This window comes from Emys orbicularis, chromosome 2 (assembly GCF_028017835.1).
Source record: "Emys orbicularis isolate rEmyOrb1 chromosome 2, rEmyOrb1.hap1, whole genome shotgun sequence".
NCBI lineage: Eukaryota > Metazoa > Chordata > Testudines > Emydidae > Emys > Emys orbicularis.
The window spans coordinates 216,030,138-216,048,744 of NC_088684.1; the positions used below are offsets into that span (position 1 = coordinate 216,030,138).

Here is an 18,607-nt window from a genome sequence, read left to right on the forward strand (position 1 = left end):
AGGAAAGACAGAAATAAAGGCAAAGGTGGTGGAGTAGAATTGTATATCAATGATGAAGTAGACTGTAAAGAAATAAGAAGTGATGGAATGGAGAAGACAGAGTCTGTCTGGGCAAAAATCACATTGGGAAAGAAAGCTACTAGAGCCTTCCCTGAGATACTGCTTGGGGTGTGCTACAGACCGCCGGGATCCAATTTGGATATGGATGGAGACCTCTTTAATCTTTTTAATGAAGTAAACACTAATGGGAATTGTGTGATCATGGGAGACTTTAACTTCCCAGATATAGACTGGAGGACAAGTGCTAGTAATAATAATAATAGGGCTCAGATTTTCCTGGATGCGATAGCTGATGGATTCCTTCACCAAGTAGTTGAAGAACCAACAAGAGGGGATGCCATTTTAGATTTGGTTTTGGTGAGTAGTGAGGACCTCATAGAAGAAATGGTTGTAGGGGACAACCTTGGTTCGAGCGATCATGAGCTAATTCAGTTCAAACTAGATGGAAGGATAAACAAAAATAGATCTGGGACTAGGGTTTTTGATTTTAAAAGGGCTAACTAAAGAATTAAGGAAATTAGTTAGGGAAGTGGATTGGACTGAAGAACTTGTGGATCTAAAGGCGGAGGAGGCCTGGAATTACTTCAGGTCAAAGTTGCAGAAACTATCAGAAGCCTGCATCCCAAGAAAGGGGGAAAAAATCATAGGCAGGAGTTGTAGACCAAGCTGGATGAGCAAGCATCTCAGAGAGGTGATTAAGAAAAAGCAGAAAGCCTACAAGGAGTGGAAGATGGGAGGGATTAGCAAGGAAAGCTACCTTATTGAGGTCAGAACATGCAGGGATAAAGTGAGAAAGGCCAAAAGCCATGTAGAGTTGGACCTTGCAAAGGGAATTAAAACTAATAGTAAAAGGTTCTATAGCCATATAAATAAGAAGAAAACAAAGAGAGAAGAAGTGGGACCACTAAACACTGAGGATGGAGTGGAGGTTAAGGATAATCTAGGCATGGCCCAATATCTAAACAAATACTTTGCCTCAGTCTTTAATGAGGCTAATGAGGAGCTTAGGGATAATGGTAGGATGACGAATGAGGAGATGGAGGCAGATATTACTGCATCCGAGGTAGAAGCCAAACTCAAACAACTTAATGGGACTAAATCAGGGGCCCAGATAATCTTCATCCAAGAAAATTAAAGGAACTGGCACATGACATTGCAAGCCCATTAGCAAGAATTTTTAATGAATCAGTAAACTCAGGGGTTGTACCGTACAACTGGAGAATTGCTAACATAGTCCCTATTTTTAAGAAGGGGAAAAAAGGTGATCCGAGTAACTATAGGCCTGTTAGTTTGACATCTGTAGTATGCAAGGTCTTGGAAAAAATTTTGAAGGAGAAAGTAGTTAAGGACATTGAGGTCAACGGTAATTGGGACAAAATACAACATGGTTTTACAAAAGGTAGATTGTGCCAAACCAACCTGATCTCCTTCTTTGAGAAGGTAACAGATTTTTTAGACAAAGGAAATGCAGTGGATCTAATTTACCTCGATTTCAGTAAGGCATTTGATACGGTTCCACATGGGGAATTATTAGCTAAATTGGAAAAGATGGGGATCAATATGAAAATTTAAAGGTGGATAAGGAACTGGTTAAAGGGGAGACTACAACGGGTCATACTGAAAGGTGAACTGTCAGGCTGGAAGGAGGTTACTAGTGGAGTTCCTCAGGGATCAGTTTTGGGACCAATCTTATTTAATCTTTTTATTACTGACCTTGGCACAAAAAGTGGGAATGTGCTAATAAAGTTTGCGGATGACACAAAGCTGGGAGGTATTGCTAATACAGAGAAGGACCGGGATATCATACAGGAAGATCTGGATGACCTTGTAAACTGGAGTAATAGTAATAGGATGAAATTTAATAGTGAAAAGTGCAAGGTCATGCATTTAGGGATTAATAACAAGAATTTTGGTTATAAATTGGGGACACATCAGTTGGAAGTAACAGAGGAGGAGAAGGACCTTGGAGTATTGGTTGATCACAGGATGACTATGAGCCGCCAATGTGATATGGCCGTTAAAAAAGCTAATGAGGTCTTGGCTCATCAGGCCAGGTATTTCCAGTAAAGATAAGGAGGTGTTAGTACCGTTATACAAGGCACTGGTGAGACCTCATCTGTAATATTGTGTGCAGTTCTGGTCTCCCATGTTTAAGAAGGATGAATTCAAACTGGAACAGGTACAGAGAAGGGCTACTAGGATGATCCGAGGAATGGAAAACCTGTCTTATGAAAGGAGACTCAAAGAGCTTGGCTTGTTTAGCCTAACCAAAAGAAGGCTGAGGGGAGATATGATTGCTCTTTATAAATATATCAGAGGGATAAATATCAGGGAGGGAGAGGAATTATTCAAGCTTAGTACCAACGTGGACACAAGAACAAATGGATATAAACTGGACATTAGGAAGTTTAGACTTGAAATTAGATGAAGGTTTCTAACCATCAGAGGAGTGAAGTTCTGGAATAGCCTTCCAAGGGGAGCAGTGGAGGCAAAAGACATATCTGGCTTCAAGACTAAGCTTGATAAGTTTATGGAGGGGATGGTATGATGGGATAGCCTAATTTTGGCAATTAATTGATCTTTGATTATTAGCAGGTAAATATGCCCAATGGTCTGTGATGGGATGTTAGATGGGGTGGGATCTGAGTTACTACAGAGAATTCTTTCCTGGGTGCTGGCTGGTGAGTCTTGCCCACATGCTCAGGGTTTAAGTGATCGCCATATTTGGGGTCGGGAAGGAATTTTCCTCCAGGGCAGATTGGCAGAGGCCCTGGAGGTTTTTCGCCTTCCTCTGCAGTGTGGGGCACGGGTCACTTGCTGGAGGAGTCTCTGCACCTTGACGTCTTTAAACCAGTATTTGAGGACTTCAATAACTCAGGCATAGGTTAGGGATTTGTTACAGGAGTGGGTGGGTGAGATTCTGTGGCCTGCGTTTTGCAGGAGGTCAGACTAGATGATTATAATGGTCCCTTCTGACCTTAAAGTCTATGAGATACACCTACAAAGGATTGAATTAATATATCTAGAGGAATCTGTGAAAAGTGCCTCTGGTGAGGAATTATGTTGCTGCTTGAATAAGTCGGTGTGCTTTCATGCTGTGCTGTGCTTCCTAGAGGAACTGGCTGACAATGTATGCTTGTGCCTCTTGGAGATGCAGCACGCACAAGCACAGCTCCGAGAAAGCAGGGCAAACGTGGCTATAAGCCATCATTTTGTCTCTGGGATTTGGGGCTGATTGGGAACCAAAATGGCCCATGCTGTAACTGCTCTAAATTACAGCAGTCCTCCCTGAACTGTCTTTGAACTGCTCTGCAACCTGGAGCTTCTCAAAATGGCTGTTGTACCATGCACTATGACCGCACCCCCTCTTCCAGGACTCGTGAGGGGTCCTGTGTAAGCCCTGGTCTATCCACAGTTTTTGTATTGATTGAACTATTTCGGTTAAGGGTATGAATTTTCTACTGAAGTAGTTAAATCAATATAACCCCTAGTTATAGCAGCATAAAGGTGCCTTATACCAGCACAGCTGTTCCTCCACCCTTTACACGAATAAGCTATACCATTCACCTATAAATGCGTTCACACTGGGGGGTTGCACCACTTTAACAACATACGGGAATAGTTAAAGTAGTATAATTTCTTTGTTAGATACAACACTGGTCTACAATTTTTGAGAAGTCGTCTGCTTCAGAGATAAAATGTGCTATTTATGTATTTTGATGTGCTGAATTCAAATATGACAATTAAAACAACTGATTGGCTACTGTTTCTAAGATATTTAAGTTTTTACATTTTATGTCTATGTATATTGTGTAGATAGTAGAGTTTTAATCATAAATTGTAAACCTAGGTCTTTTCATGTGTTTATGGTTGCTTTACATGATAATATTTCACCTGTCCTGTTTATGTAACACTTTAAAAATCAGCAAAAGGGTTATATAAATAAAATGTATTATGAAACAAAAGGCAAAAAACTATTATGTACATAGTTTAGTCCTATTCAGTGTCTACTCGGCGCTTCTTGGCTTGTCTCTTATATTCATTAAATGGAGCATTTCTTGTCACTGTCCAGCAATAGTCTGCAAACATTGATGGGCTCCATTTGCCCTGATAGCGTTTCTCCATTGTTGCAATGTCCTGGTGAAATCGCTCGCCGTGCTCGTCGCTCACTGCTCCGCAGTTTGGTGGAAAAAAATCTAGATGAGAGTGCAAAAAATGTATCTTTAGTGACATGTTGCAACCAAGGCTTTTGTATGCCTTGAGGAGGTTTTCCACCAACAACCTGTAGTTGTCTGCCTTGTTGTTTCCGAGAAAATTTATTGCCACTAACTGGAAGGCTTTCTGTGCCATCTTTTCCTTGCCACACAGTGCATGGTCAAATGCATCATCTCGAAGAAGTTCACGAATCTGAGGACCAACAAAGACACCTTCCTTTATCTTAGCTTCACTTAACCTTGGAAATTTTCCACGCAGGTACTTGAAAGCTGCTTGTGTTTTGTCAATGGCCTTGACAAAGTTCTTCATCAGACCCAGCTTGATGTGTAAGGGTGGTAACAAAATCTTCCTTGATTCAACAAGTGGTGGATGCTGAACACTTTTCCTCCCAGGCTCCAATGACTGTCGGAGTGGCCAATCTTTCTTGATGTAGTGGGAATCTCTTGCACGACTATCCCATTCGCAGAGAAAACAGCAGTACTTTGTGTATCCAGTTTGCAGACCAAGCAAGAGAGCAACAACCTTCAAATCGCCACAAAGCTGCCACTGATGTTGGTCATAGTTTATGCACCTCAAAAGTTGTTTCATGTTGTCATAGGTTTCCTTCATATGGACTGCATGACCAACTGGAATTGATGGCAAAACATTGCCATTATGCAGTAAAACAGCTTTAAGACTCGTCTTCGATGAATCAATGAACAGTCTCCACTCATCTGGATCGTGAACGATGTTGAGGGCTGCCATCACACCATCGATGTTGTTGCAGGCTACAAGATCACCTTCCATGAAGAAGAATGGGACAAGATCCTTTTGACGGTCACAGAACATGGAAACCCTAACATCACCTGCCAGGAGATTCCACTGCTGTAGTCTGGAGCCCAACAGCTCTGCCTTACTCTTGGGTAGTTCCAAATCCCTGACAAGGTCATTCAGTTCACCTTGTGTTATGAGGTGTGGTTCAGAGGAGGAGGATGGGAGAAAATGTGGGTCCTGTGACACTGATGGTTCAGGACCAGAAGTTTCATCCTCTTCCTCTTCTGACTCAAGTGAGAGTGATTCTGGTGCATCAGGAACCGGCAGTCCTTCTCCGTGGGGTACTGGGCGTATAGCTGATGGAATGTTTGGATAATGCACAGTCCACTTTTTCTTCTTTGACACACCTTTCCCAACTGGAGGCACCATGTAGAAGTAACAATTGCTGGTATGATCGGTTGGCTCTCTCCAATCATTGGCACTGCAAAAGGCATAGATTTCCTTTTCCTGTTCAACCACTGGCGAAGATTTGTTGCACAAGTGTTGCAGCATATGTGTGGGGCCCACCTCTTGTCCTGATCTCCAATTTTGCAGCCAAAATAAAGGTGATAGGCTTTCTTAACCATAGTGGTTATACTGCACTTTTGTGATGCAAAAGTCACTTCACCACAAACATAGCAGAAGTTATCTGCACTGTTCACACAAGTACGAGGCATCTCTGCTCACTTTGGCTAAACAGAAATGTGTCCCTTTGCAAAATCAAACACTGACAAATAAGAGAGCATGACACTGTATGATTTCTAGAGCTGATATAGGGCAATTTGTTCAGCAGAGTGATGTAAGCTTCGTTATGATTGCATCATCCATGACTTCTAGGAATAACATGATGCAATTCATATCATGTATGATGCAATACCAGCTTCAGATTGCATCATTCATTGTTTTGCCTAAAAAGCAAGTACTGTCCAAACCCAGTCATAGATTTATTCATAGATCCAGTCAAAGATGTATTTTAGTCATTTCTGGTTTAAATTGAGATCCCTTCCCTTTATAACTTACTTATCCTCCGCCATTCCCAAGTCAAGGGTCGTATATACTGACCCAATAGCATATCTTGAAAACTAGAGCCAATCAACAATTTTAAGCATCATTTTCGTTCTCAGTGACCCAGAATTAGTAAAGTTTGACTACATTTATTTCAGAAGCATTTTGGCTGTAGAGCAGTGCAATCTAAGTGAGCCGACAGCTGTCCTATGCAGTACCTGTACCGAGGGAACCCAGGCTCAGGCACTTTTATGGCTCCTCTACACTGCCACAGCAGCACTCAGGGGCTAGGCCGTAACGGGAGAGAATCTCTTCCATGAGAGATGTAATGATAGGGATCAAATGTGAGGAGTTAGTCCTGGAAAACTGTCCATCTCCTACTGACAGATGTTGTGTCCCATACATTATTGGCAAACCTGATACAGTCTGCTGTGCTGCCTCCAATAGCTGGAACAGAGACAAGTTTGAATGCTGTTTTTTCCAGTAAATTTGATTAACTTATTTTAGAAATGGAAATTAAAAAGTTAACACAGAGATAATTCCTTTCTGCTATTCTTCATTCATATTATTCTGTACTTCTGGCTCTATAAGAATGTGTAGCTTCTAAAAATAGCCAGTTCCATATAATCAAGTATAACTACTTGTAGCAATAGGTGACATGGAATATTAGAGCACTATCCTTTTGTCCTTGGCTATCTATCTTAGTTATTTATGTGCCCCCCCCCCATCAACATAGTATCTGAGTGCCTGTATTTATCCTCACGACACTCTGTGTGTCAGGGCTATTATCCTCATTTTAGAGATGGGTAACTGAGGCACAGAGAGGCTAAGTGACTTGCCCAAGGTCACACAGAAGTCTGTGATGCAGCAGGGAATTAAACCTAATGCACTAACCACTGGACTGTCCTTCCGTTCTTGGAGGTCTACATTCAAATTTGCCTTGTCACACGTCAAAATGAATTTTTGTCTCACTCTAGTCCATAATGGACATTTGCTCACCTCATAAAACCACAACACAATAATTTAGTCCAGTTGGTACTACATTCTCATGAGACACATGTCTGGAACACCACTGGGATCTGGCACGCCAAGATTGCAGTACATTAGCAGATGTGCAGGGGGAATTGCATGCCTTCTTGTACTAGGTCTTACTGTACCAGTGCTACTAGTCAGTCACATATATTAGTACTGCGAATTCATCCCAAACTAATTTTAAAAAATTATTTTCTGCTTTAAAACTTTTTATGGAAGAGGTATTAAATAGTAGTTTTTAGTGATTCTAGCACTTTCCATTCTTCCTTCCCCATTAAAAAAGCAACAACAAAACCACTTTGTTTCTGTAGCCATATATTTTGTTTTACTCTAAGGCTAGGTCTACACTACAGCGGGGGGTCGACCTAAGATACGCAACTTCAGCTACGTGAATAGCGTAGCTGAAGTGGCGTATTTTAGGTCGACTTACCTGGCTGTGAGGACGGCGGCAAGTCGACTGCTGCCGCGCCGCCGTCGACTCCGCTACCGCCTCTTGCCGCGGTGGATTTCCGGAGTCGACGGTAGAGCCATCAGGGATCGATTTTATCGCGTCTTCACTAGACGCGGTAAGTCGATCCCCGATAGACCGATTGCTACCCGCCGATCCGGCGGGTAGTGAAGACGTGCCCTTAGTCCCCTTGACTTCAATGGAACTAAACATTCTTAAAGTTAAGTATATGCTTAAATATTTGGAGGATGCATTAATCAGTATATTAATTAATCCGTATATGTATTTCTTTAATACTGGAGCCATTGTAACTTAAATTGTTGTGTTTGCAGTATTATGAACGTCTAAATGATCTAGTGGCAGCACCAGCACCCATCCCACCTCTTCTTGTGTCTGGAGGACCAGGCTCTGGCAAATCTCTTCTCCTGTCAAAATGGTATTTTTAAAAATGGTTAATCTTTTTTTAAAATTACACTTCAAACAAGAACAGCACAACATTGGATTGGTAGCAGGAGAAACCAGGATTAGAAAAATACTGAAGTTCTAAAAGCACCCTGTAAAGTCTAGTTCTGTTTTTAGTAACACTTGAATAGTTGTTCCCCTCTAGGCACCAGTTACAACCCACAGGGGACAATGCCACGGAGAACCCCAAACCTCAACTCCTTCACAGAGGTCTGTACACTGTTCTGAGAATGAGGGTGGTGGTGGCTCCAAGGGAAAGTGTCACCTCCACTAAGTCACCCTGCTGAGGTAAATGGGAGGGAGGATCCAAATCCAGAAACCTATTGTAGAAATGCATCTTGCAGTCTCTCATGATCTACAATAGAACCTGCTGCCATAAAATAAACTGACAGTATTCAGATTAGTAACACTTGAATGCAGATGCCATCAGGGAATTCATTACTGTCCCCTCCCCCAAGGATCTCCTCTTTTTGATGTTTTATCTTTGTAATCTGTGAATGTAGCGAGTATCTGAAAATCCCTCTAGTCCAATGGAGATCAAAAGTGAAAATTCTGATGTAAAATATTTAATTATGGATGATTAATTGTCTGACTTATTTTATTATGTATATACCGCACATGCCAAGCTAAAATGTATAATTACATTTGACGAATCTACAATAATATTTTTTGGAAATAAGAATATATTTGCAAAAATGTGGGCTATTGGGAATGTGTGTTTTTTTTTTTTTTTGCCCCATTAGGATTCAACTGCAACAGAAGCATTCACCAAACACACTAATTCTCTATCACTTTGTTGGGAGGCCCATGTCTGCCAGTTCAGAATCTGCACTAATAATTAAACGGCTTACTTTAAAGGTACTCTAGTTATTGTTTAGCACATGTAGCATTATTCATTGTGTGTGTGTGTGTGTGTGTGTGTGTGTGTATGTGTGAGAATCTATTTAAAGTTCTTATGGCCCTGTCTGTACCCAATCAGGGTGATACAGACGATGAGTGCCCCCATTTTGTTGAGTTGATCATATATCAGAAATAAATTAAAATATCCTCTCTGAGGCTTTTCATAATACATTGTCATCAATTATGATTCTGATGAAAAATATTGATGGTTTATAAAGAAAGCCACATAAGCTTCTTTTACTATTTCCTGCCATCTGGCCAAGGAAACAAGCAGGTGGCATCTGTTTTGTCTATGCATTGAGAAACCTGAAGCTGCATTTGCCAGTTGGCACCACACTGTAGTTGGACTATTGCTCTTCTATGTTAATTTGTTTTAGAAGTACATGTCTGATATGTGTGGAATAAATGAGGGGCCTGATTCTGCCAGGATCTGAGCTCCCTTTATCTTCAAAAGAAGTCACTCAGGGCTGCACAGGATTGAGCCCTTCAGAAAGATTAAATCAACTCTTCCCTGTGTTGTTAAAAGCCTACACATTTTTATTTATACATTTTCCACACTTCTTATTCCTCAGATGGTCCCATGGGATTTTTAACCTCACGTTGTCCATCTAAAATTAAATATATAAGAACTTCAAAAAACGTTCTCCTTTTTTTTAATTTCTCGCTCCTTATATGCAGTGAAGGGAAAACAACTTTGTATGGACTTGTTTGAAATCAGCTCCCCAGGAGTGAATGATTTTATCTTGGGTCCACCTGTGTCTTTTTGTCCAACTCCCCTAAGCATTTCTTAAGATGCAATATTTTTATGCATGTTTATAATTTTGCAGCTCATGCAGCATTCTTGGTTAGTGTCACCTTTAACATTGGATCCAGCTAAGCTCTTGGAAGAATTTCCTCGTTGGCTGGAAAAACTTTCTGCTCGTCACCAAGGCAGCATTATCATAATTATTGACTCTATAGACCAAATACAGGTACATTTCCAACCTACTTGGCCTTTACAAATGCCAAATAAACTTGGAGTGGTGTATCAGGTTAGTAGTGACAGTGAGACAGTAAAACAATAAGTTTACTATAAGAGAGAAAATAAGTAGAAAATAATTTGCAATTTTACTAGATGAATTAAATTGTCATTTGATTTATCTATAAAACTTGGTATTTCTGGAATTTGCCAGAGCACGTTGCCTTTTGATCTGTCTCATTGCATTGTCTGCTGGGGGTGGATCCAAAATTGTGGACTGATTTGTGGGTCAGGTCACGTATCCAATCTGTAGGTGGTGAGAGTCTACATGATACGATGCTAACTACTTTACTTAAGCTGTCACCATGCTGGTGCATATAGAAAGGGGAGTTTGGCTCTATATAAAAAATGTGGCCCTGAACAATTTTAAGAGAATGGAGGCAATGAAGATTGTTTTCACTGGGCTGAACAGTTAATGAGATGATAGTGATTTGTGGCATTTATTTTTAATGAATTTTGAATTAATGCTCTGAAACTTGTTTTTAAGCAAGCTGAAAAACATATGAAATGGCTGATAGATCCCCTGCCAGTGAATGTAAGGGTGATTGTATCTGTGAACGTGGAAACATGTCCTCAGGCATGGAGGTATGTTGTTCTTCGGGGAGGTTTCAAAGTAGCCTGGGTTTGAATATACTTATATATATATATATATATATATATATATATATATATGTTGCAGAATAAAATCTGAATCTGATTTTGTACCCACTGAAGTCATTGATATGTACCCATTGAACATATTATAATGCATATTAAACATAGGCATGTGCACTTGCAGACTTCCAGTACTTCGATGTAGTCAGCTGTCTTAGGGCAAGGTTAAAAATACAAATGTGATTTTGTATTATTAAAATCCTTTAACAGCAGAAGAGTGTAGTTTCAGATTTCTGCATTGATATCTTCTTTTTTTCCCCCTTCAAGTAGTTAGGTCTCTTTTCTTTCACATACTATTTTGCTGGATTTTAATGTAATTTTGTTCTCTCCCACTAAAAGGTTGTGGCCAACTCTTCATCTTGAGCCATTGAATTCTAAAGATGTGAAATGTCTCATTAGTGCAGAATGTAGCTGTGCAGATGTTAAATTGACCAAAGAACAGGTATGTCTGTTGTAATTCTGTTGAAAGTATTTCACTCTAGAGTCTAGTATAAATATTTATAAAGATGTGGAAGAGTAAAATGAGCTGACAAAAGCTTATTTTTGTTAATGTTTCAATAGCCAGGAAAATGTGTTTTATTTAGTTAACTTATAGCTGTTTTACACAGGATTTGGTGTAAATATTTTTATCCAGAGGCTGATAGCACCAAATTCAGATTGAATCATAGGCGCCGACTTGAGCACCCATGGAAAAAAATTGGTGGGTGCTCAGCACCCACTGGCAGTTCCCCGCCCCACCCCCCCGCTCCAGCTTACCTCCACCTCCGCTTCCTCCGCGAGCGCGCTGCTGCGTCCTGCTTTTCCTCCCTCCCTCCCAGCGCTTGCACCGCAAAACAGCTGATTCTCGGGGTAGGGAGGGAGGGGGAACGCGGCGCGCTGGGGGAAAGAGGTGGGGACGGGCCAGGGATTTGGGAAGGGATCCAATAGGGGCAGGAAGGGAGCAGAGCTAGGGCGGGGACTTTAGGGATGGGGTTGGGATGGGAGCGGGGCCAGGGGCAGGGAAAGGGTGGAGTTGGGGCAGGGCCAGGGGCAGGGAAAGGGGCGGGGGGGCGCGGGCACCCACCGGCGCCGGAGAAAGTTGGCGCCTATGGATGGAATAGTATAAATTACTAGTAAAGGAACTATACTTTTACCCATCTTTCTGCAGACATGTCCTCCTGTTTTAGTATAATATGTATTTTCAGTAAAAATGCTTGGACATGTGCAAGGAAGCCATTTTGAATCCTATCCATGGAGCCTGATCCTAGCAAGGTGCCGATCATCTCCTGAGATGATCTAGCCCTATTTGATCCCTAACTTGAAAGGAAGTCGCCACTTATATATATCCCACATCATAGAAAAACACACAACGTTTTGTACACTAGTCATGATGTGCTTTTTTAACATCCACAATCTGTGTTTTAGTGTCAAATCCTTAACTCTTCAGAGTGCTTAATATTACATTGGCTTATAATGTTTCTTTAAACACTTGTCTTAGGAGAAGAAACTTGAGAAACACTGTCGTTCTGCCACAACTTGCAATGCTTTGTATGTCACTCTTTTGGGCAAAATGATTGCTTGGTAAGTTGAGATGGCCTGACATTATTGTGCGAGTCTGTAGATTTTAAAAATACAAATTGCTTTATCAGCATATCAGAAAATGTTCAATAGAAAAAGAATTATTCTTTGTTGAGATGAAACTGCTTTAGCAGAAGAAAATAGAAAGTTATTTTCCCCATTTTTCTATAAAAAAGAAAAGAAAGCAGCACTATACAGAATTAATGGTCTATCCCATTTTGATGCTAAATGTTTAGGTACCCACTAAATCTGAATATAGTATATTATCCTCTCCCTATTCTGAATCCAGGTCTCTCTCCATCCTTTTGCTTCACTCTTCTTTTTGTAGCTGTCAGTCCCTTTATTCCCTTTTTAAATATTAATTGGGAAGTATTCCTTTTATATTGAGAGGTGCTTTGTCTGTGGGCTGATGTGCCTGATGCTTTGCATCCTAGACTATGTCTACACTGCGCTGCAGTGTGGACTATGGGGCTGTAAACTCCAGTGTGCACCATGAGAATGCTGCTGCTAGTATGAACTAAAAGGTACCTACTGCGCATTAACGTATTTCTCTTCAAACAGGTCTACGTTAATGTGAACTAAGTACCTTTTAGTTTGCGCTAGCAGTGTCCACACGGGACAGTTACAGTGGAACACTTCACACCCACATAGTCCAAGCTTCGGGGACATGTAGATGAGTCCATAAGATTTTAAGACCAGGGGAGCACCACTATGATCCTCTGGTCTGACCTCCTGCGTAATACAGGACATAAGATTTCACCCTGTAATTCCTGCAGATGGAGAGGATTCATCCTCCCTACTGTGTCAAAGAACATAACTGAGCACAGCAACTTGTGGCTGATCCAGCACATATCTTTTTGAAAGACCATCAATCTCACTTTAGAGACTCCAAGGGAGGACGCTTGTGATTGGTGGCTCACAATTGCTGCTTGTTCTTTATTATTTAAATATTTTATTTTTAGTTGCTTAGTTGCTGCTGGAGACGCACTTTATAAAATAAAAGTATTAATTTGGGAGGGGTTACAAGCTGGGAGGGGTTGCAAGTGATTTGGAGGATTGGACTAAAATTCAAAATGATCTGGACAAACTGGAGAAATGGTCTGAAGTAATAGGATGAAATTCAATAAGGACAAATGCAAAGAACTCCACTTAGGAAGGAACAATCAGTTGCACACATTCAAAATGGGAAATGACTGCCTAGGAAGGAGTACTGCGGAAAGGGATCTAGGAGTCATAGTGGATCACAAGCTAACTATGAGTCAACAGTGTAACACTGTTGCAAAAAAAGCAAACATCATTCTGGGATGTATTAGCCAGGAGTATTGCAAGCAAGACACGAGAAGTAATTCTTCCGCTCTACTCCATGCTTATTAGGCCTCAGCTGGAGTATTGTGTCCAGTTCTGAGCGCTACCTTTCAGGAAAGATGTGGACAAATTGGAGAAAGTCCAGAGAAGAGCCACAAAAATGATTAAAGGTCTAGAAAACATGACCTGTGAGGGAAGATTGAAAAAATGGAGTGTATTTAGTCTGGAGAAGAGAAGACTGAGAGGGGACATGATAACAGTTTTCAAGTACTTAAAGGTTGTTACAAGGGTGGGGGGAGAAAATTTGTTCTTAACCTCTGAGGCTAGGACAAGAAACAATGGGCTTAAATTGCAGCAAGGGAAGTTTAGGTTGGACATTAGGAAAAACTTCCTAACTGTCAGAGTGGTTAAGCACTGGAATAAATTGCCTAGGGAGGTTGTGGAATCTCCATCATTGGGATTTTTAAGAGCAGGTTGGACAAACACCTGACAGGGATGGTCTAGATAATACTTAGTCCTGCCTTGAGTGCAGGGGACTGGACTAGATGACCTCTCAAGGTCCCTTCCAGTTCTATGATTCTATAAATAAAATCGCAGCATCCAGTTTTACGTTTCTGTCTCTTTATGTGATATAGTCTTATTCCCATTCAGTTGCCTGCTAAAGTAAAGGTATCGCTGCTTTTTTTTTTATTACAAAAGGGAGACACTTATGGCATATGTTGGTAGTTGTGTTCAGGTGTTAAATTCTTTGGGTTCTAATCCTGCAAGATGCTGCACACCTCCTGAAGCAGGGCCGGCTCCAGGCACCAGCTTAACAAGCAGGTGCTTGGGGCGGCCAAAGGAGAGGGGCGGCACCTGCGGCAATTCGGGGGCGGCAGGTCCCTCACTCCCTCTAGGAGCGAAGGACCTGCCGCTGAACTGCCGCCGCCGATCGCGGCTTTTTTTTTTTTTTTTTTTGCTTGGGGCGTCAGAAATGTCTTGAAGCCAGTAGGAGTTGAGGGCACATAGCACTTCACAAGATGAAGATCTTTAATAGCTTAAATGCACTTTGTGGTTGTCAAATTTAACATATTAAAAAAGCTAATCTTGTCCATTCGCTCAGTGCTGGAAGTGCAGGAAATATTGATGAAATCCTTCAACAGTGTTTCCAGTGTCAAGATACAGTATCACTGTACAGACTTGTTCTGAGATCAGTTCAGGAGTCCATGCTGAACGATAAAGACAAACACCTTATGAGAGAGGTAAGCAAACATTGCAATGGAAACTTTTGGAAGAAACGTGTTCCCTTTCCTCCGGATGAGTTTCTGAGAATTAAATAAAAAGAAAGTATTTGAGGACTTTTCATTGATTCAAAGCTATAATTCATAGGTTCATAGAATATAATGCCGGAAGGATCATGGTGATCATCTAGTCTGACCTGCTGTGTAATACAGGCCAGAGGACTTCCCTGAATTATTTCCTCTTTAAACTGGAGCAGATCTTTTAGAAAAACATCCAATCTTGATTCAAATATTTCCAGAGATGGAGAATCCACCCCAACACTTGATAAGGTGTCCCAGTCGTTAATTACCCTCACTCTTAAAAATTTGCACCTTATTTTTTAATTTTGTCTAAATTGGATTTTGTTTTACATTTGTCTGCTAGATTGAAGAGCCTTCTGTTATCAAAGTTATGTTCTTCCTGTAGGTACTTATAAACTGTGATCAAGTCACCCCTTAACTTTCTCTTTGATAAACTAAATAGTTTGAGCTCCTGGAGTCTTTCACTAGATGGCATGTTTTCCAATTCTTTGGTCATTTTTGTGGCTCTTCTCTCCAATTTATCAACATCCTTTTTGAATTGTGGACATGAGAACTGGATACAGTAAAGATGATATCAACACTATTCTTACTTTATATTTCCCTATTTATACAACCAAGGATCACATTAGCCCTTTTAGATCTATCAATTAGCTAGTTTTTAATCCATTTTGTGTGTCCCATGTTGATTTTATTTTATTTTAGTTTCTTAATCAAAATGTTGTGTGTTGCAAAGTCAAATGCCTTATAGATGTCTAAATTTATTACATCAACACTATTATCTTTGTCAACCAAACTTGTAATTTCATCAGAAAATGATATCAAGTTAGTTTGACAAGATCTATTCTTCATAAACCCATGTCAACTGCCATTAATTGTATTACTCTCCTTTAATTCTTTATTAACTGAGTCCAGCATCAGCAGTTCCATATTTTATTCAGGATAGATATCAGGTGGATTGGCATATAATTACCCAGGTCATCCCATTTATCTCTTTTAAATATTGTCTCAAGATTAGCTTTCTTCCAGTTCTCTGGAACTTTCCCAATATTTCCAGACTTATTGAAAAACAGCACCAATGATCCAGAGCACTCCTCGACCAACTCTTTTAAAACTCAGGTTTTCCGGACTGGCTGATTTAGATATGTCTGTCTTTAGTAACGGCTGTCTAATGTTCTCCTGAGTTATTGGTGGAATGGAAAATATTTCATCATCATATGATATGACTACATCATCTGGCTTTTTTCCAAATACTAAAAAGAAATATTTATTTAAATGCTTCTGCTTGTTCTACATTATTATTGAGAATTCTACCATTTTCCTTTAGTAATGGACTGATACCATTGTTAGGATTTCTTTTGTTTCCAATATACTTGAAAAACTCCTCCTTATTATTATTCTTAACTCCACTGATCATAAATTACTCCTGGCGTCCTTTTGCTTCTCCTATCAATTTTCTACAATTCCTAGCCTCTGATTTATATTCATTACCATCAGCTTCCCTTTTTTTCCATTTGTTATGTATTGGTTTGATTTTTTTTTTTTTTGGTACTTCCCTTCTAAGCTGGGTTGTTTTTTGACCAGTTTAGCCTTTCATTCTGCATTGTGGTTTTTTGGGTAAAATGTTCTTAAGCAGTTCTCTATTATCATTCACATCTTTCTGTGTAAATTCTTTCTCCCAGTTGACTTGACTCATCATTGTTTTCAGTTGTGTGAAATTGGCCCTTTTTAAAGTGCCAAATATATATAGCGTTAGTTTGGACTGTGTCCTGTTCTGCACTTAACATATATAATCAAGCGATGTTCACTTAAACTAAGCAACCACAAATATTTAGTTCTGTGATCAATTCCTCTCAGTCAAGAAAAGGTCTAATACAAAATTCCCCTGTGTTGGATGAAACACTTCTTGAGTTAGGAAATAATCATCTGTAACTTTTAGAAATTCTGAGGACATTTTAGAACTGGCAGCATGAGCGCTCCACCATATGTCACTCAAATTGAAGTCCCCATAATAACAGCTTTTTTTTCTCTATACTTTATAGATAGGTGCTTAAGGAGCCAGTCATCCTGTTCTCTAGTATGATTTGGTGGTCTATAGCAGACACTTAAGTACTGCTCCATCTTGTTGCCCTTCTGTTAAGATATTGATCCACAAACATTCAAGAGCCAGTATCTAATATTTGGGTTATTCTAAGAAGAAAAAAAAGTTAATAGCCAAATCCATCTCATTGAAGTTACATGAGGGACAAATTTGTCTCAGAAAGTGAAAGCAGTAATACTTACAATTGTATTTGCAGGCAATTTTGGTGCATGAAGTTCTTATGAGATTAAGATATTTATATTGTACTGTTGTATATTGTATAGCGTCTCGAACAACTGCAATCTCTGAAGTTCCCTTATTGCTTCAACAAAACACCTTTTGAAGGATAAAATATGTATTTAATTTGCTGTAGTAAAATGGAAATTGACAAATTTGCGTAACAGTCTTAGTTATGTGGACCCCAAAGATGAATAATTTACCCTTTCTATAACGTTTCCAATCTAAATCGTCCCTATTTTTGAAATCAGTTACTGTATTAAAGGTAAGACTACATAAATATTTCTAGAATGCTTGGGTAACAATGTTCACTAGAGACATGGTTTTGTATATTTTTGGAAAGATTTCTGAAGTCACTGTCTTATAAGCCATGTTGGGCCCAATATTGCCTTTATTTACTCCAGTATATCATTCAGTCATTCCACTGAAGCCAATAAGATTGACTCCAGATTGACACCAGTGTAACCTAGCAGAATTTTGCCTGAATTGTACATCCATAACTTCATCTTTAGGTGGAATTAATTTGTGAAGCCTGTTTTCCACCCCACCCCCGGTAACTGTACTATGTACTTTGTGTACTAAATTTATCAAGGAATCCTACATTATGTTTTAAAACCTGGCATTCAGTATTTGTCTTGGGATTCAGTATACCTGAGTTACTCATTGAGCAGTTGTTAAACTTATGAAAACGTGAATGTTTTGGCTACACAGGTTCTCTGTCTCATCAGTGTTAGCCACAATGGAGTGAGTGAATCAGAGCTGATGGAACTTTATCCCGAACTATCCTGTGCCATGTTAGCCTCTCTAGTTCACAGTCTCCACAAGATGTGTATGCTGACATATGGCTGTGGTTTGCTAAAGTTTCAGCACCTCCAGGTAAGATTCCATACATTTAGACATATGCAAATAATACTCCACTAAATTAGAAATATTTCACCAAACTCTGCTCTTAAATACATTGGTGTAACTCCAAGAGTAACTTTGAATCCACTTATATTTCTCTAGATTTACAACAAGGTAAATCAAAGCAGTATGGCCTGCTGTCTTCCCTTAGACACACAAGCATACTATATAAATCTGTTTAATTTTTTATGTAATTGTCATTGACTTAGTCTACAAAGTGGGCTTTTTTTTGTGTGCCTGCGTTATTCTTGACTATTTGAATGGTTGCAAAGCCATACTAAGTGTTTGTATTTTTTCCCTCCTAGGAATAAAAAATTCATTGCTCCAAGGTCCAGGACCAGTCCTTTATTAGAAGCCCTGGACCACTGCTAAAGAGCACTGCTGGTCTAAAGGATGTGACCATTTTTAAGATCTAGAGAACCAACAAGACTAGAAATAAATGATGTACACCATGGAAAGTGGGAGATTCCCAAGTTGCCAGTTATGCATTAATTTCTAGCTCTGGTGGTTAACTAGATAGCCTTTAAACTACATAATTTTGATTATATGCTTGTCTTCTCTCCCACTCTTTCTCCCTTCAGTTCTGATCTGGTATCAGTGGCTGCTATCTTGAGAATTCTTACCAGGATGATCAATGTTGT

The 18,607-nt window shown here is 39.9% G+C and overlaps 1 protein-coding gene across 1 annotated transcript in view; it reads left to right on the top strand.

Annotated features, from left to right (window-relative positions):
- NPHP3 (nephrocystin 3) overlaps positions 1–18,607 on the top strand; it is a 53,670-nt gene that overhangs the window by 15,400 nt on the left and 19,663 nt on the right. The window contains exons 10-17 of the mRNA XM_065399242.1: positions 7,885–7,988; positions 8,758–8,872; positions 9,742–9,885; positions 10,420–10,517; positions 10,926–11,028; positions 12,064–12,146; positions 14,551–14,689; positions 17,775–17,939. Coding sequence (XP_065255314.1) covers positions 7,885–7,988; positions 8,758–8,872; positions 9,742–9,885; positions 10,420–10,517; positions 10,926–11,028; positions 12,064–12,146; positions 14,551–14,689; positions 17,775–17,939 — 951 coding nt within the window. The remainder of the gene's footprint in view (positions 1–7,884; positions 7,989–8,757; positions 8,873–9,741; positions 9,886–10,419; positions 10,518–10,925; positions 11,029–12,063; positions 12,147–14,550; positions 14,690–17,774; positions 17,940–18,607) is intronic.